Source organism: Sceloporus occidentalis, unplaced genomic scaffold (genome assembly GCF_023333645.1).
Source record: "Sceloporus occidentalis isolate IW3139 unplaced genomic scaffold, rSceOcc1.0.p SCAF_2, whole genome shotgun sequence".
In the NCBI taxonomy this organism is placed as follows: domain Eukaryota; kingdom Metazoa; phylum Chordata; class Lepidosauria; order Squamata; family Phrynosomatidae; genus Sceloporus; species Sceloporus occidentalis.
This window is the reverse complement of record NW_028316982.1, coordinates 130,340,443-130,364,370: the sequence shown is the minus strand read 5'-3', so window position 1 is coordinate 130,364,370 and position 23,928 is coordinate 130,340,443. Positions and strand designations below refer to the sequence as shown.

The following is a 23,928-nucleotide window of genomic DNA, read 5'->3' as shown; positions in this document are numbered from 1 at the left end:
TAAAAGTCAGGAAAATAACAAAATTTAATGACTCACCATTCAATCTGGAATGTGCATGAGATGCTAGCCCTTGAAAAGAAAGCTACATGGGAGGTGTAAGGGACATAATGTGGTAACAGCGTGTTTCCCGAGACATTGTACTTTCAGAAATAATAAAGTATTTTTTTTATTCTGTTGGCAGAATTATGTCTGCCAACATAATTTTTATGTACTGAAGAGATCATGAAGTGTTCTCTTTTTGAGCATGGTTGATTAGGACCAACACATAATACAAGAAAGACAAAATTGGCCTTTATGTTTTTTCACTTTGATTCAGAGCTGACACAGATTCTCCATTAATGCAGTAATGCCCATAAACATGCTAGGATATGAGTTCACAAATACTACTAGGGTGTTTGCAGAGTTAACCCATGATAGCCGTCACCAGAATATATTTACCATGGACAACATTAACACATTTGGTGGAAGTATTCTAGATTTTAGATGGCGAGATACCACTGAAATGTATAGCATTGGTCACTGTGATAATGGGAGCTATCATACATTGAAACTGTGCCATACCACTGACTGATAGCAGGAGCAGGAATGTTCACTGTCAGATGAACCAATACTTCTGGCAAGTGGTAGCCCTGGCTTTCCTCTTCAGATTAGAGATTGGCTGGCACCTGGTAAATCTAAGATTGTCACCAATATTCCCAGGAGAGCTCCAGTTAGCATTGATAGCAGTCCTATGAGGGATTAAATGTACACTTCATAATGGAATTTTGTCCACTGGGTTTTGCGTTTGTCATTTGATCCCATGTGGGATCAAATCTGGGCTAAATAAAAGCAATGGGCTTCCTTCACTTTCGCTGCATTGCATCCTTAACAGCTGTGTGTGTAAATCTGTGTGTCTGTGTGTGTCTGTGAGAGAGAAAGAGTGACTGAGAGAAATAGAGAGATAGAGATGGCTTGTTGGATTGGTGTGAGGGCATGGTGCTCTGTATAAAACAGGTGGCCAAACTGTGGCTTGTGAGCCTCATATAGCTCTTTCACATTTAATGTGCAGCTTGTGAAAATACACTGACTGAGCTGCTTTTTGCATTTCAATTCATATAGAATCATAAAATCATAACCCCCTGCCATGCAGAAACTCAAAAACCAAAGTCTCCCCAACATATTATCAAGGATTACTATTAGTCGACATATTTTTTCCCCATCTTTTGACTGGATATTTATTAAGACAAATAAATATCCTGTAAAATGTCTGTTACCCTTTTATTTTTGCCGATCTCATTTAATGTAATATATGTTTTTTTGCATATTTTCTGTATTCATTGTTTTCATTGTTCATTGTTGTTGTTAGCTGCCCTCAAGTCAACCTTGACTCATAGTAACTCTGTGGATGAGACATCTCCAAGCCCCCCTATCCTCCATAGGTCTTGTAGATTCAGGCCCATGATCTTCCTGACTGAATCTATTGATCTGGTGTGGTCTTCCTCTCTTTCTACTGCCGTCTGCCTTTCCTAGCATTCTTGCCTTTTCTAATAAGTCATATGGCCAAAGTACAACAGCCTCATGTGAAGTCGAAGGCTTTCATGGCCGACATCCATAATTTTCTGTGGGTTTTTCATGCAATGTGGCCATGTTCTAGAAGAGTTTCTTCCTGACGTTTTGCCAGCATCTGTGGCTGGCATCTTCAGAGAATGCTTGCCTGGAAAGAAGTTGGGTATATATATTGTGTGACCTGGAAAGGCAGAAGTGATTTGCATGTGTATTCCAGATCACACAATATATATACCCAACTCCTTTCCAGGCAAGCATTCTCTGAAGATGCCAGCCACAGATGCTGGCGAAACATCAGGAAGAAACTCTTCTAGAACATGGCCACATAGCCCGAAAAACCCACAAAAAAATATGCAATAGCCTCAGTTTAATCATCTTGGCTTCCGATTAAAGTTCAGGATTGACCTGTTTGTCTTTTTGGGTGTCCATAGTATTCTCAGTGCTCTTCTCCAGGACCACATCTCAAATGAGTTGATTTTCTTTCTGTCTGCTTTCTTCACTGTCCAGTTCTCACATCCACACATGGTGATGGGGAATGCAATGGATTGGACAAGTCTAACTTTAATGCTCTATAGTATATCTTTACCATCTTGTCTAGTTCTTTCATGGCTGCCTTTCCCAATCCTCCTCCTCCTCTTCTTCTTCTTCTTCTTCTTCTTCTTCTTCTTCTTCTTCTTCTTCTTCTTCTTCTTCTTCTTCTTCTTCTTCTTATGTCTTGACTGCAATCTCTCTTCTGATCAATGTTTGCTCCAAGTTACAGGACATCTGTTCCAGACCCCGCCGCGTAAGGGAAATACCACGTAAACTCAATCACCATTAGAAACAAGGGAGCTCATTCCTGCGGTGCGCACCTGGGACACCCCATTGTTTCTTCTGGGGCATGGGAGAAGTCTTTCCGGCACGGCTTCCAGCATATACTGGAAGCCACGTATTGCACACCCATGTATGACGCAGGCGCACTGTATTTCAATTTCTTCATTGACTTTATAGATTCTCTGTGGTCATTCTTTTTGTTTTCTTTATGTTCAGCAACAGGCTTTGCACTTTCCTTATGGACCTTCCTTAGTATTTCTTCCAAGTCCATGATGGTTTACACTAGTAATATGGTGTCATCTGCATATCTTAGAGTATTGATGTTTTTTTCCTCCTATCTACACCCCTCCTTTTTCTGAGTCTTAACCTGTTCTTCTTATGATATTCTCCGCATATAAGTAGAAGAAATAGGGTGATAGAATGCAGCTTTGCTTGATCCCTTTTCTCACTGAGAACCATTCTGTTTCTCCATATTCCGTTCTAACAGTTACATCTTGTCCTAAGTTGTAGTTCATTACCATATTAAATACACTCAGTATAGTTAAAACACTAATCAAACAGGATTTTGAATACATTTGGTATCTATATGTGGACTCTGTGATTATTGAAACAAATACAAATAGTTTTAAAATATTAAATAATATTTAAAATATTATTATGGTAATATGTTTCTTAATATGTATTATATAATGTTTGTAACAATATGTGCATGTAACAATAGCAACATGTGTCTAATATTTGTTCATGTCTTGTGGCTCTCAAACATCTGAAGTTTATTGTATGTGACTCTTACATTAAGGAGGTTTGACCACCATGCTATAGGATGAGAGCTGTCTTATTTCTTGGCAGTCTGTAATATAATGTTGGTAATTCTGTAAATAGCTACCCAAAATTTTGCTAGTCTTTTAAATATGTTAATCTCCTTTAATTTGGTGCTGGGTCCATTTAGTCATGTATTGATGGGGTATTGAATCCAGTACTTCATACTTGACCATATGCTACTGCTCTAACATTGTATCCAAAGCTATGAGTTCAGTGGATAACGTTTGGCTTGAACGTCAGAGTCTTGGTATTGTCTTGAACCAGTCTGGGTTCTTTCCATTAGGAGGAATTTCTTGACAGTAAGGGCTGTTCGACAGTGGAACACACTCCCTCAGAGTGTAGTGGAGTCTCCTTCCCTGAAGGTCTTTGATTGAGATTTCCTGCATGGCAGGGGGGTTGGACTGAATGGCCCTTGTGGTCTCTTCCAACTCTATGAGTCTATGATTCAATCCCAGTCTGGGGATGTACAATGGTGGCAGCAGACAACCAACTAGGCAGTGTTTTAGCCCTGTAAAGCAATAAGCTGGCAGAGGTTTGTGTTGCGTTGGGTGGATTTGGTAATGCTGACATTGGACTGGCTCCTGTAACTATGATAATGAGTGCTGTTCTTAGTGGCTTTTGCTCCTTGCTCTTTCAGGCTGCAAATAGAAGAATCGTCCAAACCTGTGAGCTGGACAATGCAGTTGGATAAAGCTGTAACCACAAACTACAAACCTGTGGCTAATCATCAGTATAACGTGAGTTGGTTTGTAATACTTTCTTTTACTATGTTGCTTCAACTGATATCAGAAGCCTGCAGTGAAATATTTAGCTGAATAACTAAAGTCAAGATAGAATTCAGCTCCAACTGTCATTCCAATATATATGTAAACTGAGTTAGTACGGCTGGGATCCTATAATATGTACCTGGTAGTACGTCCCATTGAATTTAGTGTGGCTTAGATGTATATACGATTGTACTTTAAGTCTTTTATATTATAATAAGATGGGGTAGTGGTGCTGAAATGGCACCATTTCTGAAAATAGTTGCAGCTTTTGCAGTCTCTAGCCGAAGGATGTTAGTGCTGAAAGACATCTGATATGACTTTTTAGTGCTTTCTTGCAGTCCCTATTTAAGAAATTCCACACTGGAACATGCAGATGAATGTTTTGGAGCTGATGCAGATTAGGGGATGAGATTAATCTGTGAATATGTAAATTCAAATATTACCTCTTTCCAAATTTTGCTTATGCCAGGAATTTAGTACGGTATATGACTGTGTGCAAACCACAAACTCTTGGCAAGCTTTAATTTCTTCCTTTCAAATATGGAGATAATATGGGGTCAGATAGTGTTGAATTTCATGTGTAGTGTCAGTAAACCATTGTCTTTGTTCAATCCATTGCTGAAGGACTGTAGTTTGTGAATGAATTCCAGTTCTGCTGTTTCTCTTTCTAATCTACCTTTGTAGTTCTTTTGTTCAATGACCACTGTTCTGAGGTCTGAGATGGAACTAGGGAGACTGAAATGTTCTGCCACTGGTTTTGTGTATTCCCATTTATAAATCAGACATTAGATATGGGAATACACAAAAACTGGTGGCAGAACATTTCAATCTCTGGGCGTTTCATCTCAGACCTCAGAACAGCACACACTTCAACACTATCTGATCCCATCCTCATGGGGGTGCCCTACATTAATCTATTCCCCTCACCACAGTCTAGTCCCATTGTAAAACTGGATCTGCCAGTTCACCTCCATGCACAAAGACCAGTTTCCTGTCTTTGTGCACTAACGACCATTATTAAAACTGGACCTGCAGCTTCGTTTCCATACACAAAGGGTTTGTAATTTGAACTGACATCCTCACATACCAATGGCATATATATGTCTGGACCTGGCTTCCACTTCACCAAATGCATCTGAGGAAGTAGACTGAAATAGACTATGAAAGCTCATGCTGCCAATTTCTTTCTTTCAGTTACTCTCAAAGGTGCTACAAGATCGCTCTACATATTGATTCTACACACTAAAATGGCTGTATCTTTGAAATGTACAGTATTTTAGAGAGGTCTAGTCTCATTGTTAGCCCCATGTACAACATACTGGGGGACTCAACTGTCATTTTTACAAAGGTATGAAGGAATGTTGGTATTTAACAGGACAGTTAGTGGAAAAACTGACAATTCTTGCTAATCCAAGAACACAAAAGAGTCTGCATCTACTGGGATTGTATTTGGAGTACAGAACCTGGGGCAGATAACACAGTATTTAAATTGTTTTTTTTTTTAATTTACAGATTGAATATGAAAAGAAGAAAAAAGAAGATGGAAAGCGAGCTCGAGCTGAAAAGCAACAAGTGTTGGACATGCTTTTTTCAGCTTTTGAAAAACATCAGTATTACAACATTAAAGACTTAGTTGATATAACTAAACAGCCAGTGGTAAGTACTTATTCTGAAAACTGTTTTACAGTGATGCACTTTGCTACTAATAAGTGTTGTTGTTAGCTGCCTTCAAGACAAGTTCGACTTATGGTAACCCTATGAATGAGAGACCTCCAAATTATCTTGTCCTCAGCAGCCTTGCTCAGGTCTTGCACATTCAGGGCTGTGGCTTACTTGATTGAGTCTATACATCGGGAATGCAGTCTTTCTGTTTCCCCTGCAATGGTCCTGTGATTATTGCAATTCCTGGTGTCCCCTTTCTTGAGGACTAGAATGTATATTGAGTGTTTCCAATCTGTGTGCCATTGTTTTGTTTTCCATATTTGTTGGCAGATCTTAGTTAGAACTAGAGTAGATTATGTCTCTGTAGATTGAAGCAGTTATATTGGTGTGTCATCTGTTCCTGGTGTTTTGTTTCTCCCAAATGCTTTAAGTTTCTAAAATTTTCTAAACTTGGCAGTTTATCTTAAAATATGTCTTCTGGAATTGAATCTGGTGTCCTTTTATCTCTTATATCGTTAACTTCCAAGTACTATTTCCATTGACTTTTTATTTCTACTTGGTCATGTAATGTGTTCTCCTGCTTGTCATAGAGCATCCCTACTGTCGGTTTAAATTTCCCTTTTAATTTGTTGGATCTTGTACTTTTCCTTATCTCTGCACATACATGATCGAACATTTGCATTCAGGATTCTGGCTCTTTTCCTGTCACCTTTAACTTTTGCTTCTCTTCTGTCCTTGACAGCTTGAAGAGTTTTATCTGTCATCCATTGAGGGTTATCTTTCTTTTTGGATACTAGTGGTGTCTTTCTGCATTCCTTCCTCACACTGTCCCTGACTTCAGTCCAGAGTTCATCTGATTATCAGTCAATTAGGCTTAAAAGTACAAAGCTGTTTTCATATTGTCTTTAAATTCTATGAGGGTGTTCTTTAGGTTGTATTTTGGAATGATGGGTGGTTTAGAGTTCTTCTTTAGCTTTAATCTAACTTTTACTATTCATGGCCTGTGTCACAATCTGCTCCTCATTTTATTTTTGTTTAGAGAATGGAGCTTCTCCAACTTCTGCTTCCAATTTTGTAGTCTAGTTGATTTCTATATTGGTTATCAGGTGACATCCATGTATACGTTCACTTCTTGGGTTAGTTGAAGAATGTATTTGCAATGAACCAACTGGGCTCACAAAAGTCAGTCAGTCGATCTGCCTTTTGTTTTTTGATCCTAGGCCAAATTTTCCTACAATCTGATTCTGCTGTATTTCCTATTTTTGCATTCCAGCTGCCTATGGTTAGCAGCAAGTCCTGCTTTTGTGTGTGATCAGTTTCTCTTGAACTCCCACATAGAATTGTGGGTTGGACAACTGGCAGCAATTTAGAAGTTGTGGTACTGCTAATCATATTAGCCCTTGACAACATAGCCAATGGAAGTCCATCAACAGCTGAGAGGCCACAGTATGCCCACTCATGCACTTTATAAAAGCTTTTTTGTGGGAAGTGTGAGGAAATCTACTGCTTTATCCCACATAATAGGTGAATTGTTTTTAAATATGGGGCCAAATATGGGGACTGCAGTCAAAAGATAAGAAGATTAAGAAGAGCACCGATGAAAGAACTAGACAAGATTTACACAGCAAAGATGTACAATTGAGCACTAAAGTTAGAATCATCCAAGCCATTATATTTCCCATCACCATGTATGGATGTGAAGGCTGAACAGTGAAGAGAGTGGATAGGAAGAAAATTAACTCATTTGAGATGCAGTGCTGGAGAAGAGTGCTGAGAATACTGTAGAAAGTCAAAAAGACAAACAAACGAGTCCTTGAACAGATCAAACCTGAAATACCTCTAGAAGCCAAGATGGTCAAATTGAGTCTGTTGTACTTTGGCCACATCATGAGAAGGCACTAGTCATTGGAAATGACAATAATGTTAGAAAAGGTAGAGGGTAGTAGAAAGAAAGGAAGACCGCATGCCAGATAACAGACTCAATCAGGGAGGTTGGAAGCATGAATTTTCAGGACCTAAGCAGAGCAGTGGAAGACAGGGGGGTTTGGAGATGTCTCATCCATGGAGTTGCCATGAGTTGAGGACAACTTGGGGGCGGTTAACAACACCAAAAACATGTAGGAAGACAGAAGTGTGCACCAGAATGCAGGCAAAATTCTGGACTGGAAGGAGTGTCCTGAACAGTGTTCTAGGAGCTGAAGGATTTCATGAATATACAGGCTGTCTTCCATGGGGTAGTGATTGTCCCATATACTACAAACCTCAGATTATGTCCTTGACCTGCAAGGGCTGATCAGGTTGTGTTTCTTAATTAGATAGATAGATAGATAGATGAGAGACAGAATGATCAAAATGATCCTGTCCCTCCAGTTAGTCTTTTTATTGGCATATAGTTTTTGAATCTTTGCCATGCATTTAATCTATCTTCATGGCTTTTTGCAGAGATGTTACTTGTAGCTTGAGTGGTTAAAACTTTGAAAAATTCATAAAATGGCTGATTTATGAACAATTATAACAATATTTCTTATCATGGCAAGCACCCATGGTAAAATAAATGTTTTTAATATTACCTGACTTGAGGCTTCAGAGAATGAGCTGAGAAAATGTTTAAGTACATTTGCCATAATCTCTGGCTATATATGCCAGGAGTCAAGCCATCTGCTGCTAGATAGAAAAACCAAATATCCATGTGCTCTAATGAATGCAGGCACTCTGCTGCTGAAAATCCAGCCTAGCTTTCTTTCTTTCTTTTGCAAGACTTGAAAAAGATGAAGTGAGAAAAGATAATTCAGAGCCATGAGTGTGAAGATACAGGTGTGCAATAGAAGGTTAATCCTCTGAATAGAATTCTTTCAGTTTCTGAAAATGAACTTCTGTATCCTTGCATTTGATAAATTTTTGCCCCCATGTGTGAATGAATACAGAGGAGCATGAATAACAGTATATTCTGTATGATTAAAAAGGATATGAATGTGAAAGTTCAGGCCATAATTATTTCTTTTGAAGTCTGTTATAGTAGCAGTTTTAGTATGATGTGGGTGATTTTTCCATGAGAAATAATGATTCTGCATGACTACTGACTAAGACCGATAGACCAAAGGCAGTCTTCCCCAGCATTTAGTAGTTCAGATCAAAGGTTTTGAGTGCAGAAATAGAGACTTTGCATGAGCATGCTGATTTTGGCTCAGGGTTACTCATTATGGTGCCCCCTTTAAGCTTAGCAAGTTGTGATTGTGGATAGCTTTTGTAAAATTGACTTCTTCAATACTTGATTGGGCAAGCTTCCTCCTTCACTAAAAGAGGCTTAATCATGCAATATTTTGCAAACAGATTACTTATTTTCCTCTTTGAGCGGCTATGTAAGGGCTATTTAGAACTGTGTTGCTTTATTAGAGACATTTGTCCTGCAACTGTTACTTGATCTGAAAAATAAAAACATCATAGATGTTTATTGTATTCCTACAGTGTTGACTGTTACCCTTAAAATGTTCATGAAAACCTGTGTTTCGTTTTGTTTGAGTTCTAATCCCTATATCACCTGCAAAGAAACCAGTTGATTAATCTTCTAGTTTCACCACGTCGTGCATTTATCTTATTATTTCATCTCTATGGAAAGGGAAGAAAGTCAAAGCAAAAGCTAGGAGATGGTGTGGGAAGAAAAAAGAGGGAAAAAGAAGGAAAAGATGGTTGAGTTTCAGAGAGAGAGTAGGAAGAGAAATGGGGAATGGAAGGGGAATGTTATATTAGCATAAAAGAGGAAACAAATATGAGATTAATAAAGGCTGAAGTATTCTTGTTTTTCTAAAACATTTTTTTGTGTGTGTGTGTCACTTAAAGAGCATATGCAACACTTTCTGTTTGGTAATTGTAGTCATATACAATTTTATCCTATTTTTGAATTCGGTACTAGAATGCATACAACCAACATGTTCCTAAACCAAGGTTTGCCAATAATGGATCATAGATTGCAGTATGCTGAAAGTTTTAAAGGGACCATGTGAGCAAGAAAGATCATAGAGAGCGAATGTTTCCTATATGTAAGTTGTCCACATCTGGTCTTTTCACCTTCTGTCATTTAAAAAAAAAAACTTTCTGTCTGCCTAGATATAGTTATCTCCTAATCTTTTCATCTTGGATATCTCACCACTTTCTGAAAATAAAGGTTCCCCCCCATTCTCCCTCCTGCAGGAACTCCTTCCAGTAGTTCCCCAGTATGCAAACTGTCTTGTCATCTTTAATTATTTTTACCTCCATATTTCACCTGTTTGCATGCTTTTTCTCTTTCAGCCAAATAAAGACGTTTTAAGAAACCCTCATAAATAACTGTAGTACAGCACATTAAACATAAAAGTATATGTATGTTTCCAGAGACAGCCAGGCTTTTCATAAGTTTTGCTTCTTTCATTTTGGGTTTCCAAACTTGACCCTTTCTGCATCTACTACAAAAAATAAATTGTTCTCTGAATAGTTCACAGAACGCGTTGTCTTCTCTTGGCTAGTCTTCTTTCCTGGCACATTTTCAGTAAATTCAAAATCTCTTATCAGCCAATGCCCACCTACCCTCCTGTAATCTTTTGTCTCCTTTCAACTCAAGTGTCCACTGAGGTCTTTCTTCTACATTAACTTTGACCTTCTGGTCCGTGCATTTAAAGTTCTTCACTGCTCCATCTTCTCAGTGTTTTATGTCAGCATGTACTCCCACTTCCACTATGGTACTTCACACACCATCTGCAGAGAAATACTAATATTAAGAGGCGTAGGAGTCTGGGTTGGTCTCTGTTCTTTTTGTGTGAATGAGACCTGGCAGCCCCTATTTTTTCTACTCATTTATCTTTCCATTTATTAAGAGCTTTCTCTTTTTGCACAAAAGGGTTTAAAAAGCAAATTAAACTGCATGCAGTTGTATGGATCAAGGGTGGAATCTGTTAGGTCCTCCAGATGTTGTTCATCTACAACTCCCAGTATTTCGTACTACTGGAATACTGATAAAGGCTGCTGGGCAGTTGCAATCCAGCACTATCAGAAGAGAGACACAATGTACATCTTTGTGTGCAGAATTCTGGACATGATATATGTTGTGTTTCTGCTATGATGCATTCTTTCTATTGCTTTGCTCTCTGGTCCACACAGCCTCATTCATTAACCTGCTTTCTCATTTTACTCTAATCTTCATATCTGTACTGTTCCTTGGTGATTCATCCTTACTTTCATTCTTTGTACACTTTCCCTTTTTCACTACCTCCTTGCTTTGCAGCCACATTGTCTTTTTCAGGTGTTTCCCATTTTTCTTCTTCCATGGGATTGTTTGTGCTTGTGCTTGCTGCAATTCTTTCTTCAAGAACTCCCACCTGTACTTTACTTTTTCCTTTAGTATGTCTAGCCATGGGATTCCATCCAGTATTTCCTTGACTTGTTAAAATTAGGTTTTCTGATATCCAAGGTCCATGTTTGAATTTACTCTTCTTTGCCCTGCCCCACAGTTGTAAATTCTAGCATGACATGGTCACTTGTCCTTAAAGTACCAACTACTTTGACTCTAGTGACCATCTCCTCCCTGTTGGTTAGGATTAAGTCCAGAATGGCTGATCCCCTTGTTCCTTCTTCAGCCTTTTGACATAGGAAATTATCTGCAAGGCACATATCAGAAATTGGTTGGAGAGCCTTTGCTTAGCAGAATTAGTCTCCCAGCAGATATCAGGGCAATTGAAGGCCCTAATAACTAATAATTTTAGCATCTTCAAGATTTCTGAGATTTATTTTTCAAAAGCATTGTCCACCACCTCTTCTTGGTTTGGTGGCCTGTAGTAAACTTGTACCACAATGTTGCATTCACGAATGAAGCCACTGAAATCCATAAACACCTGGACAATTTCAACAGGAAAGAAGAAGCCCTTAAAGTAAACATAGAATCATAGAATAATAGAGTTGGAAGAAACCACAAGGGCCATCCAGTCCAACCTCCTTCCATGCAGGAAATCACAATCAAAGCATACCCGACAGATGGCCATCCAGCCTCTGTTTGAAGACCTCCAAGGAGGGAGACTCCACTACACTCTGAGGGAGTTTGTTCCATTGTCGAATAGCCCTTACTGTCAGAAAGTTCCTCCTAATGTTGAGGAGAAATCTCTTTTCCTGTAGCTCACATCCATTGTTCCGGGTCCTAGTCTGGAGTAGCAGAAAACAAACTTGCTCCCTCCTCAATATGACATCCCATCAGATATTTAAACAGGGCTATCATATCACCTCTTAACCTTCTCTTCTCCAGGATAAACATCCCTAGCTCCCTAAGTCGTTCCTCATAGGGCATGGTTTCCAGACCCTTCCATTTTAGTCGCCCCAAAGTTTGACTACCAGTCCTGAAAACCATCCAGGGTGAGGGGGATTCCCAACAGACAATGGATCATTAAGTAAATGGACACCCTGTAGGCCTTGCCATTTAGCAACAGAATATACAGATAATGCTACTCTCTTCTTTTCTGCCACATGTATTCTTTTTGAGTACCCTTCCATTATACTATTCCAGTCATGGGAGTCATCCCACCATCTCTCTGTTATCCCTGTAAAGTCATATTTACCTTCCTGCACTAGGACTTCAAGCGCATCTTGTTTATTTCCCAAATTTATAGATACTTGCTGTTTGGTTTGGTTTCACCTATTAATTTACTACCAGTTTTTCTGTGGATTCCATTATCTCTAGCTTCTCTTCCAGAATTTGCATCCTTGTGAAAAAGCAGCTTGCCTTTTGCCTGATATTTAAGCTATCATCTCCAACACCCTCCCCAACCCAAGGGTTTAGTTTAAAGCTCTCTTGATCAGACTTGTCATGCTGCTACCGAAGACATTCTTCCTAGTCTTCGATCGGTGTTCTTCATGAATTTTGGCAAGTTGTCAATGACATCCTGTATACATTCACCAGGGAGGAAAGCACACTTCCTTCTTATCCCTCTCTACCTTTGAGCAATGAGCCCCCAACCACCAGCACTTTTCTCCTTGTTGCAACTGGCAGCTACCTTGGCACCTTCTCTTGGCATGGCATCCCGTGTTACTTGTTTCCTGTTTGAATGTCTTCACTGCTGCTATTCTCATGAAGATGTAGGAAGTGAGTGCTTAGCTGAAGAGGTTTTGAATCCTTTCTGAATGGATTGCCCCTGACAGTGTCTGCTCTACAGGATGTTTCCTCACTGTCACAGGCTCTTCAGTTTCTTCCTGTTGTTTCTGTAAGATCAGTTCTCCCTCTGTTGTATCCAGGAAGCCCTCATGTTCTGTGATGCACTGAAGAGACCCAACACATAGCTGTAGTGCACTGACCTTTTCTTCCAAGAGAGCTACCAATTTGCACTTGTTACATGTGTGATTGTTGAGATTTTCTGGCAAGGAGACAAACATTGCACATATACTACACTGAACAGCTATTGATCCTTCTACCTCCACCTCTACTGTTTTTTCTCTTCTTTGTCCCTACATATCTTTTGTTGTTGTTGTTGTCTGCTTTCAAGTCAACTACAACCCATGGCAACCCTATGAATGAGAGACCTCCAAGTAACCTTATCCTCAACTGCATTGCTCAACGCCTGCAGATTCATGGCTGTGGTTTCTTTGATTGATCTGGAATGCAGTCTTCCTCTTTTCCTATTGCTATGCACGTTACCAAGTATTATAGTCTTTTTTCCTCATGACATGGTCAAAATAGGACAACCTAAGTTTAGTCATCTTTGCTTCCAGGGAAAGTTCAGGTCTGATATATCCTACATGCCATCCATTGGTCTTTTTAGCAGTCCACAATATTCCCAGAACTGTTCTTCAGCACCACATCTCAAATTAGTTGATTTTCTTCCTGTCAGGTTTTTTTTCACTGCCCAGCTCTCACATCCATACATAGAAATGGGAAGTACAATGGCATAGACAATCCTAATTTTACCCCAAATGCTGGGGTCCTGGGAGGGCACACACAATTATATTCAATTGGGGAAATAATTTAGTTCAGTATGAATCAATGGGAGGGCTTCAGGTAACACTTTAAAAGCTGACTGGTCCAAGGTCACCCAATGAGTTTCATGGCTCAGTAGAATATCACACCTGGATCTCCCATTTGACGGTTGAGCATGCCAACCATATTCTATACTGATTCACATGTCATATATTGTTTATTACTGATTCAATCTCACACTTGCGCTATTTAAACAAGTGACACTTAAAATAGTTGTTTGTGTATCAGATGCTTATAACTCTACCTGAGACTGAGCTACAATCAATGTTCAGTTAAAAACTTCAGTTATCTTATCTCTTGTTGCTGTCTTTTATAAATTAACAAGGTCTTAACACTATGAGAAAGAAAATGATTCTTGTACTGTAATTTAATCTTGGTGAGGGCTGGTGTATTGTAAGACTGAGAGAGGAGGGGTAGGGAATTGTTCAGCTCTTACTTCGGCCATGAGTTCAATATGTAGCCTTAGGCAAGTGGTTATTCCTCTATTTCTTTTCTCTGTATGCAACATGACGTTTCCTTAGAGAGTTGCCCATGTGATGCCCCTAAACACTATCAGGCCGAACCTGAAAGTTGCTGTTATCTCATGCCGTATACAGTTCTCAATCATACTAATCTCCTTTGTAAGTTCTGAAAAGCAATTCAGAGCTTGCATGTTTATGAACTCTGCCACTCCCCAAAGTGTCACATTAAGAGTTTGCAACCCATTTAAAAATCTGTGCTGAGAATCTCTTATATCTTTCTCATAACCAAATGGCTTATAAAACCCATTTATAAAATGCATTTGTGGCAGAGGCTTTTGTGCTATAAAGGTAATCACGTTGTCATTATGACAGATTTGGGGACTTGTTGCTGTCTCCAAGGAAGAGACAGGGAAGAATTTAAGCAGAACAATTTACCAACTTTCCTTTTAAAAGCAGAATTGTGAAAGTACATTTCAGGAGACTGAAGTAAATAAGGCCTGACTTCCTTAATTCAAGGCAGCATTTACAAAGATGTGGAGAATTGCTGCTTTACTGACAAATCCCAAGAATGTTAGCTACGGAATTTCAGCTTCTTTACTGGCCAGGTTTTCAGTGTACATTATTCCTCAGTGAGGTTCTCAAGATAATGTTGCTCATAGTTTAAGTTGAGTGAGAATTACTACCACTATGCAGAGAAGCCGAAAGCCTTCTTGTGTCAATGTGTTTCTCTGGAAGGTTATGGGAGATTGCATTTGCATGCCCCACAATACTGACATTGATGCCAAAGTTTAGATCCCCAAAATGTATCTGTAAAGTGGCTGGCACTGGCTGTATGCAGTCAATATAATGGGCTGAGGCCAAGAAAGCTGCAATGCAGGCTGCCAGGTCTGTCTTTTGTTGTTCTTGCATATGTTCATTCATGTTCAGTCAGAGTTTGTACGTGTTTGTATGTGTGCCGGGGTGTGTGTGTGTGTGTTTGTTTAAACTTTTTTGCCTCCCTAGACCTTGCCTTCCCATATAGAATCTCGTCAAACATTTTAATACACAGTGTATCTGAACCAGACTAAGAAAAAATACCAGAGTGAGGAGTTAAGAAAAAGTTTGTATCTTCTCAGTAGTTTGTCCCATTTTAATAAAAATTACCAGCACTTCAGCCAAGATCAGGCTTTTGAGTGATTTGATTCCTGAGGATGTTTTCCCTGCTGTAGATGGTTCCGCTGTTGTTGTCTGCCTTCAAATCGTTTCTGGATTATGGCTACCCTAAGGCAAGCCTATCATGGTATTTTCTTGGCAAGATTTGTTCAGAGAAGGTTTGCCCTTGTCTTCCCCTGAAGCTGAGAGCATGTGACATGTAGATGGTTTCACTGTTAGCATAAGCACAGTATAAACTAGCCATGAAAATTGGAGCACAGTAGTTGGCTGGATTAAGAAGGAGTCAGCTTCCTTTGTGATAATCAAGCTTTGTTGTAGCCAAATTCATCCTGGGCTAGTTACATTGCTTTTCTCCTAACAACATGTTTTTGAACTTGTAATATGTTTAAAACAGTGAAATATGGTAAAATTAACATGCTATGAAATGTTTTTCGCCCTGCCAGTTTCCTGAGTATTTCCAGTGTTCTGTTTATCAAAATAAATTTCTAAGCACTTGCTTTTCCTAACTCAGCTACATAAAGTGTGCTCTTTACCTGTATCAGCTTGTTATTTTTAACTTGTATTCTTTTTCCTCTCTGAGAAGTACTTAACTGATTTGTGTGCTTTAGTACTTGACTGTCTGTTCATTACTAGATGTCAAAAGTAATTAGCTTGAAAAGTTGGCAGCTTGACAGAGAGTATCTTAATTTCATTTAGGCTTTGTTAATGGTCCTCGTGGGCAATTCTGTATTAGTAGTGTTTGTTCCTGACAGCTCAGCTGTGAAACTTCCATTGGAGAAAATTGAGCAACATAATGAATATCAAATAAAGTATATTTATAGGTTTTTTTTGTGGGTTTCTCAGGCTGTGTGGCCATGTTCTAGTAGAGTTTCTTCCTGACATTTCGCCAGCATCTGTGGCTGGCATTTCTCTGAAGATGCCAGCCACAGATGCTGGCGAAACGTCAGGAAGAAACTCTTCTAGAACATGGCCACATAGCCCGAAAAAACCACAAAAAACTATGGATGCCCACCATGAAAGCCTTCGACTTCACAAAGTATATTTATATTGTAGTATTTGGGACTGAAGTGCTAGGCTCAAAGAGGTTTCAGCCCTGCTATCTTTGGTGGACTTTACCAACAAATAAGTACACATGTGATTATTTTGGTCTCAGTATATTTATATTTCTACTGCTTCCTCAGTATTTCCAAATGAACTAACAGTTGTTTTTGTCAAATTGTGCTAGAATTAGTTTTACCCAGTTTGAGTGTTTTTATTGCCTGAAATAGTTTCTCACATATTTTCAACCGTTTTGATTATTTTGGGTCAGCTCAAGTGTAATGGGAAGGGTTGGTTTTTAGGGCTACTAACTTCTATTTTTATAGTCAGTATAACAGTTAATTGTGGATGTGGTGGCTTAGTGGTTAAGATGCCAGTTCTGACAAATGGGAGATTGGAAGGTTGGCAGTTCGAGGCCTGAGTGCTGCATGATGGGGTGAGCTCCTGTCACTAGTCCCAGCTCCTGCCAACCTAGCAGTTCGAAAGCATGCAAATGCAAGTAGATAAATAGGTACCACTATGGTGGGAAGGTAACAGCATTCAGTGCAGTCATGCTGGCCACATGACCACCAGAGCAGTCCTCGGACAACGCTGGCTTTTTGGCTTAGTAATGAAGATGAGCACCAACCCCTACAATCAGTTATGACTAGACATCCATGTCATGGGACTACCTTTACCTTTTACTTAATAACAGCTAATTAAAGCTTACAACACCAAGAGTGCTACAAACAATATCTATGTCTATGTAATGTATTCAGAGGTTGAAGCCAACCTCTTCACTTGGCCTTCTTTCCCACAACGCCAGTGATGTTTTTCTGCTTTTACTCACAATCCCTAGGGCTGTAAGGACCTGGATAGCAGGAAAGTCCCATAGTCCCTATCAGCAAGAGATTGTGCTGTGCTATCATGGTGCATATTGTGAATACACAAATCTTCCATTAGTATCCCTTGACCCCCAAGGATGACCTGTAGGAATCTGCAGGGAACGATTTAGCCAGATTGAAAAACTGACCACAACATCACACACAAACCCCAAGTTACTTCTAAAAGGTGGCAGAGGAGGAAAAACACTGGTTTCTAAAGTGTATCTAAGGAGTGTTCAGAAAACGTACAGATCAGTCAGTTTCATTTCTGGTCTAGATAAGTGCTGGTAAAGCAGTTAATGCTAATCGTAAAAAAAAAACCAGTGTGGCTAAGGGAGAAAGAATTAGCCTGGCTTGAGCAGTGGGAGGTTTTGGCTGTCTTGTTAACTTACTAGAGCTCATTAAGGAAGTTGCCAAGTGATAAATGTGGGTTGACAGATTTTGGCTGCTTCGGTGCCTGTTATTTTCATTGGCTCTCTTTCCACAAAGAATCCCACTGCACTGCATTTCTGTGGCCTTCGGTGCTGGCCTCCCAACTCTTTTCAGATCTGATTGGTTCTGATGTTTTCTGCTTGGAACGTCAGCCTGTCCCACTGAGTTCTTTTCAGATTTTTAAGGGTGCTGTACCTTTCAAAAAAATTTGGAAGATGTGTCTTCCTTCTGAGTTTAACACCTTCCTGTTCAGAAAGGAAAGGCAGTTTAATTGCCCAGTAATTAATCAGACCCTGTTTCCCAACTGGGAGAGTAGCTTTAATTATTTGGTTTCTTCTATTCTTTTTTCCTTGTTGTAATTAAATAACGCTGTTTGTGTATAAAGGGGGGAAACTGAACAAAACCCAGTAATTTAAAGCATGCAGACCCCAGACGGAAAGTGGGTCCTGATTAATTAGGAGGCAGATCATTGGTAAAGCCCAGCTGTGCTAAACAGGTCTAAATTAGAAGCCAGAGAATCTATCCCTTCCAGAAGCGGAGGGCCTTAATTAAACCTGCCAGAGGCATTTTGTAAACAGGATTTTTGTGCACATGAAGGATCGAGGCCATGCAGAGGAACTGCTGAATAAAATAACGCTACATTAAGTGTGGCGTGGAACCAACCATTTAATTTCACTTCCAGCCAATTGTGGAAAAGCAGTGCCTCAGCAAGAGAAACAGGCCCTTTATATAGTTGGACTTTGGAACATTTGGGGGTTGGGGGGGACACCTTTCTAAAGGCATGTAAAGAAATACTAGCAGTTGTGTGATAAAAAGCCACTCGTGAATTGATAAGTAGACCAGGAGGACAAACAGTTACACAGTTAAAGCTCCAGATTTCCTTTGGAAGTATACAAACAGGAAAGTCTCTCAATTTTATTAGCCTGACAAATTCATTCGTTTAAGCGTGTGTGTGTGTGTGTGTGTGTGTACTGCTGTCCCTAATTTCTCCCGAGTCTGCTTCACAGGAATTGAAGTCAGACATAGAAGGTGGATGGATTTCAGATGGGCTAAGGATTCTCATTGACATTCTCTTATGCTGGTCCTAAAAGGTTCAGATATCTGAACCTCAGTTTGTTCTAACATTTCCACAGGGTTCAGCTTGTTCCTGCCAAAAAAGACCACAATTAAATAGTCAGACTTGGACAGGGCCAAGTCTTAGTGTACCAGCCAATTTCCCCTTTCAAGCTACAGCATCCTGGAAGTGGTTCACTAAAAGTCCTTTACAGCTTTGTGGACTCATACAGTGAACTGCTGCCATCTGGCGGGTCGATGCAGTATGAAGGTTCTTTGGAGCAGTGGTGATGGTGACGATGATGACGACACATTGTATAAAATGAATTGTGCATATTTTAGTTGGTTTGAACATGAGTCTATTGCCCTGAAAACATACTACAGAAGCTGAAAACCTTCCAGAACATGCATTGGAATGGCTTTCCCTGTGAGATTTGTTAAAATCTTATACCTATTTTCACCTAAAGAAGGGGCCAGAAAAGGAGTCAGACATGAAATGTTAATGTTAAGTTGTGTTAAAAAAATAAAGATAAGGGACCTATTGTTGCAGATCTCCACATGCTCCTTTTTCACTTCTTTCTCCTTTCCCATCCCACCCACCGACTGTTATAGGAGCAAAAAAAGACACTGTCTAATGAGAATCTAGGTGGCTTCTTAGTAAGGTCATCCAGTTCTGTTAAAATCAGCCCTCTGTATCCACAGATTCAAGCATCCACAGCTTGGAAATATAATTTCCAAACAACAAACCTTGATTTGGGATTTTATATAAAGGTCACCATTTTACTATCCCTTTGTAATTAATGGGACCTGAGCATCCACAGATTTTAGTATTCGCAGGAATTCTGGAACTAAACCCTACCTAGTGAGTACCAAGGGTCCACTGCACTTTGAAGAACACTCATGGTACCCTCTTCGTTCTCTGTCAACTGACAGGGCTTACCCAGGGTTCTGCCACTTTAGCCCAAGGCAACCAAAACCATCTCCATCCCTTAATCAGGCCTGAAGCCAGACTAAAATCAATTTAGATTTGAGGCACTTGGTTCAGCGACATAGGGCACTACTAAAGCCAGAAAGTTGGCAGTTGTTGTTGTTTTTTTAAATCAAGAGGCCTTTTTCCTGCATTAAGACCACTGAAAGGACAAAAGAGCCTGTCTAGAAATTTCAGCATTACAATAATGAAACAGATGCCTTGGGACAATAGTGGTGCCACATAGAACATTTTTGTTGTTGTTGTTGTGTGCCTTCAAGTCATTTCCGACTTATGGTGACCCTAAGCATGGTCACCATAAGTGGTCACATTTCTTGGCAAGACTTGTTCAGAAGAGGTTTGCCATTGCCTTCCCCTGAGGCTGAGAGATTGTGACTTGCCAAGGTGCCCAGTGGGTTTTATGGCCAAGCTGAGAATCGAACCCTGGTCTCCAATCCAACACTCAAACCACTGTGCTACACTGGCGCTCACAAAGAACTGCCGGGGCTAGGGCCTTTTAGATGTAAAGTGGCAGAGGGTTTCCTTGTGCTCCTGAACCTTGATTGGCCTAATAAACAGAGACTTGACCTGCAGATTGATTTTGTCCAAGAACAACAGGGATAAGCATAACATTAATACATTTTCCCTTATTTAAGCAGGACAATTAAAAGGCAAGGATGGATGGCCATCAGAATTTAACTTTGGGTTGTAGAGCCATACAAGTAGAAAGAGTGGTGTAACACACTTGAGCTAAATATATCTGTTAGTTCCCTCTTGAGTAGACCCACAGAATGAGTGGAACATTCATGTTGATTTACCAAGTCCTCATTGATTTATTTTACTTAAGTTGGAGCTAACAATTGGTTTCTGTTTTTAGACAGTGCATGCACTGTTTGATAAGATCTTTTAGAAAATTATTGGAGCACAATATATCAGCATTCAACTGAGCAATGGTTTTGTGTTTATGGAGTATTTGAGGGAGTGATGGAGTGGCACTTTAGTTGGTTCTGTCAGAGGCAACCTCCTGCGTATTTTTGCATTGTGTTTTCTTTTGCTTGGACATCCAAATGGCAACAAAAGTAAAAATAGCAGCTAAGCATTTGAAAGCTCCGTTGAACAATTCTCTATATAAAATGACGATAGTATTTTTAATATTCCTAACTACATAATATTGCTAGGTAGAGCACAAGACTACACACTACAAGGTTGCTTTACACCACTCTGACTTAATCTTCTCCACTCCTGACCTGCAGTATTAATAATAGAGTTAGCATAGGTTTCTATCATGGTATCATGAAACCAGCCTGCACTATGAGGTTGTAGCTCCTTTCTCTGCTCATTCTATACTACAGCTTCATACAGACTCCAGGTAAGTGTACATGGTTTGAGGAGGCTCATGAGCCACCAAACCTCACTAAAGCAAAGATCTATCATTTGTTCAGCTGCTCCTGATGTAAGTGGCCTTGATTGGGCAGCACAGCTTTATCAGTTGACCCTTACAGCACACTACAATGTGAACTACAGGCCTGTTACAAACTGCCAAAATAAAGCTGCTTCGGGTCTCTTTGGAGGTGTGCTATTTAAATGATGCATGCGTCCTAAGAATCCGGAAGCTGCACCAGAAGCTGCACTCCAGTGTTTAGGAATGGAGTGTGGCTTTGGCGCGACCTCTGGACTCTTAGGACCCAGGCATCATTTAAATAGCATACCTCCAAAGAGACCTGAAGCAGCTTTATTTTGGCAGTCTGTAACAGGCCCCAGTATGCTTGTGGTCCATAGCAGCTAAGACTCTTTGCTTTTATATCCGGATGTATGAACTAGATCTGTGTATCAGCAATATGTGCTATGAATCATGTGTGTGATTTAAAAAAACAACAACTCCAAAACTTAATTAACGCCTCACAAATATATGCTATCTTATTACTGTTAGGAAATTTAAATGGTAAAATCAGTGTCTGAATCACAGAATGTTAGAGCTGGAAGAGACCCTGAAGTAATCAAATAAAATTTAAATGGAAAAAGGAAGAGTCACTGAAGGTAAACTATTGCTGTTGTGTTTTGTTAACTGGTCTTGGGGGGGGGGGGAATCTACTGATTTTCATAAACTAAGGAAGAACATCTACCCCCACCCAAAACTCAAAGTTCCCAGTCTAAGTAAGATCTCTGCTCTCTCGTCTGCTTCCCAGGTCCAGTCCTGGATTAGGCTGAGCTGCTGCACTTGAGACTTGCTTCATGGGGCCTAGAAGGTCGAGTCCAAGGATTCCCAAGTAATCTGATTTGGCAGACCAGCAGGCCTTTCCCCTCTCTGTGTGTCACTACCATGTTTGTGGTATATTAGCAGAGTTTCCCGGAAACTGCCCAGTTGTCCATGGACTACCACTGCGAGTAGCACCTGCCCTAATAAGCTCTGATGCACTGATTGATACCAACACTAGTTTCATTTAAGCACCAACTGTTCACCCAAGCCTTTGGACCTCATTGATTCATCTGAAGGTTTAATCTGTTTTTTAGTTTATTTAAATTATTTTTATCATTTTAAACTGTTTTGACTTTTCAGTATTAACTTGTATACTGCTATATTTCGATATAGGGTGGGATAGAAATATTTTAATAACTGAAATAAAGAATACTACCCACCTCAGAGGCTGAACGATTGCAGTGGAACATATTCTGCTGTGTCTTACTGTAGTGTCCTCACCCCACCCTGCCTTCCTTCCTCCAGCTGCAAAACTTTATATTTGCTTAAGTCCTTTCCCATCATTTGTATTCACAGGTATTTAAGTGAGCCTAGTTCTTATCCTTCTTTAAGCATGCATGAATCCCGTTTCTTTCAATATAAATACTACTTCATTTGGATTACATGTAGTTCACATTGTATTATGCTGTAAGGGCCAATTGATAAAGCCACCAAATATATCTTCTGTTTTCTCTCCTTATACTGTTGTTATAAGAGCACCAAAGGGGATGCTAATGGTGTTTAAAGCATAGATATATACATGTGTGCCAGAGGCGTCAACAACAATGGCTGCTATGAAGGCTGATTTATTTTGACTCTGCAGTTTATACCTTTTGCTGTTCCTCCTTTGTTCATGGCAACAGGCATGTATTGGAAATCTTCTGACAAGTAAAATAAGATACTTAAGATGGTTGACACTACTTTGGATATCTAACATATATTTCTAAATGTGGCAGTTTTGAGCTATCATAATATTAGAAATGTCAATGTCAATTCTGAGATGGTAGAATAATAATTCCCCTATGTCTGAGCCTCATCAGTTTGCCTTCTGTGTTGGAACAGAAAGGTGTGGTTTCAAGAGTACGTTTTGTATTTTAGAACTAAGACCTTTTTGTTGCTGCTTGTACTTTGACTCAGGCAGATTCCTTTTTATTTGGCTTTTCTAGTTGGATATGTGTGTTTGTCACTGTTCATGCTCACCATAGCAGCCATTTTGTGAGAGTAACCACGTTGTCTTAAAATTGATTGTGTCCACTAGCTTTAAAAGTCTGATAACTCTTAGATGAGATTATTTTGGTGCCATTTTTATTACAAATTTAATGCATATTGTGGATTAATATTTATTTTTTCCTTTTTAGAGCTACTTGAAAGAAATTTTAAGAGAAATAGGCATCTACAATGTCAAGGGGACACACAAAAACACTTGGGAACTTAAACCAGAATATCGGCATTATCAAGGTGAAGATAAGAGTGATTAATATAACTGATAACTACGTCAGCAAGGAAGTTGTGGGCACAGAAAGAGCAGCCACACATTTTATCCTTTAAAACAGTAAATCAGTTGTAATAACCCCCCTTTGTTTTCTCAAAGATTTTGCAGGGAACATTCTGTAAGTTTGTGTGATGGTTTGACAAATTATTTTGTAGATTAACTTGCATTATGTTTCTTTAATGTTTAGACTTGGTTAGGGGTTATTTTTGTTTTGGGGGGGCATTTGGTTAAAAATTAGGTTAGCAAAGAGACTAGACACATTATTTATTGTTACATTGGTGCTATTGGTAACATCCCAAGTGGTCCTGAGTCTTATCATGGGATGATGTACAATTTTTAGGACCATGGACCAAGAACCACCAGATCTAGGCAACACTTTGAGTATGTTCCATAATTATACATAGAGCATTGAAAAGAATTGGGGGTTTGCTTTTGACACACACTGATAAGAAAGGACATTATCAGAATTTGAAGAAAACCTTTAAGCGACAACATAAGTATGATTTTTGTATTAAAGATGTTTTGTTTCTGTATGAGTAAAATACCTTTTTAAATTGTAAAAACAAATGTTTCTGTATTACTTGAGTAAAAGGAACAATTTCTGAAAACTTTACAAAATACAAATACCTTTTTAAAAA

At 39.4% G+C, this 23,928-nt stretch overlaps 1 protein-coding gene across 2 annotated transcripts in view; it reads left to right on the top strand.

Annotated features, from left to right (window-relative positions):
• The window catches only part of GTF2F2 (general transcription factor IIF subunit 2), a 91,469-nt gene extending 67,541 nt beyond the window's left edge, over positions 1–23,928 (top strand). For both annotated transcript variants that reach the window (XM_089510990.1, XM_089510989.1), the window contains 3 exons: positions 3,818–3,917; positions 5,460–5,603; positions 23,157–23,928. In XM_089510990.1, coding sequence (XP_089367116.1) covers positions 3,818–3,917; positions 5,460–5,603; positions 23,157–23,276 — 364 coding nt within the window. In that variant the 3' untranslated portion in view covers positions 23,277–23,928. The remainder of the gene's footprint in view (positions 1–3,817; positions 3,918–5,459; positions 5,604–23,156) is intronic.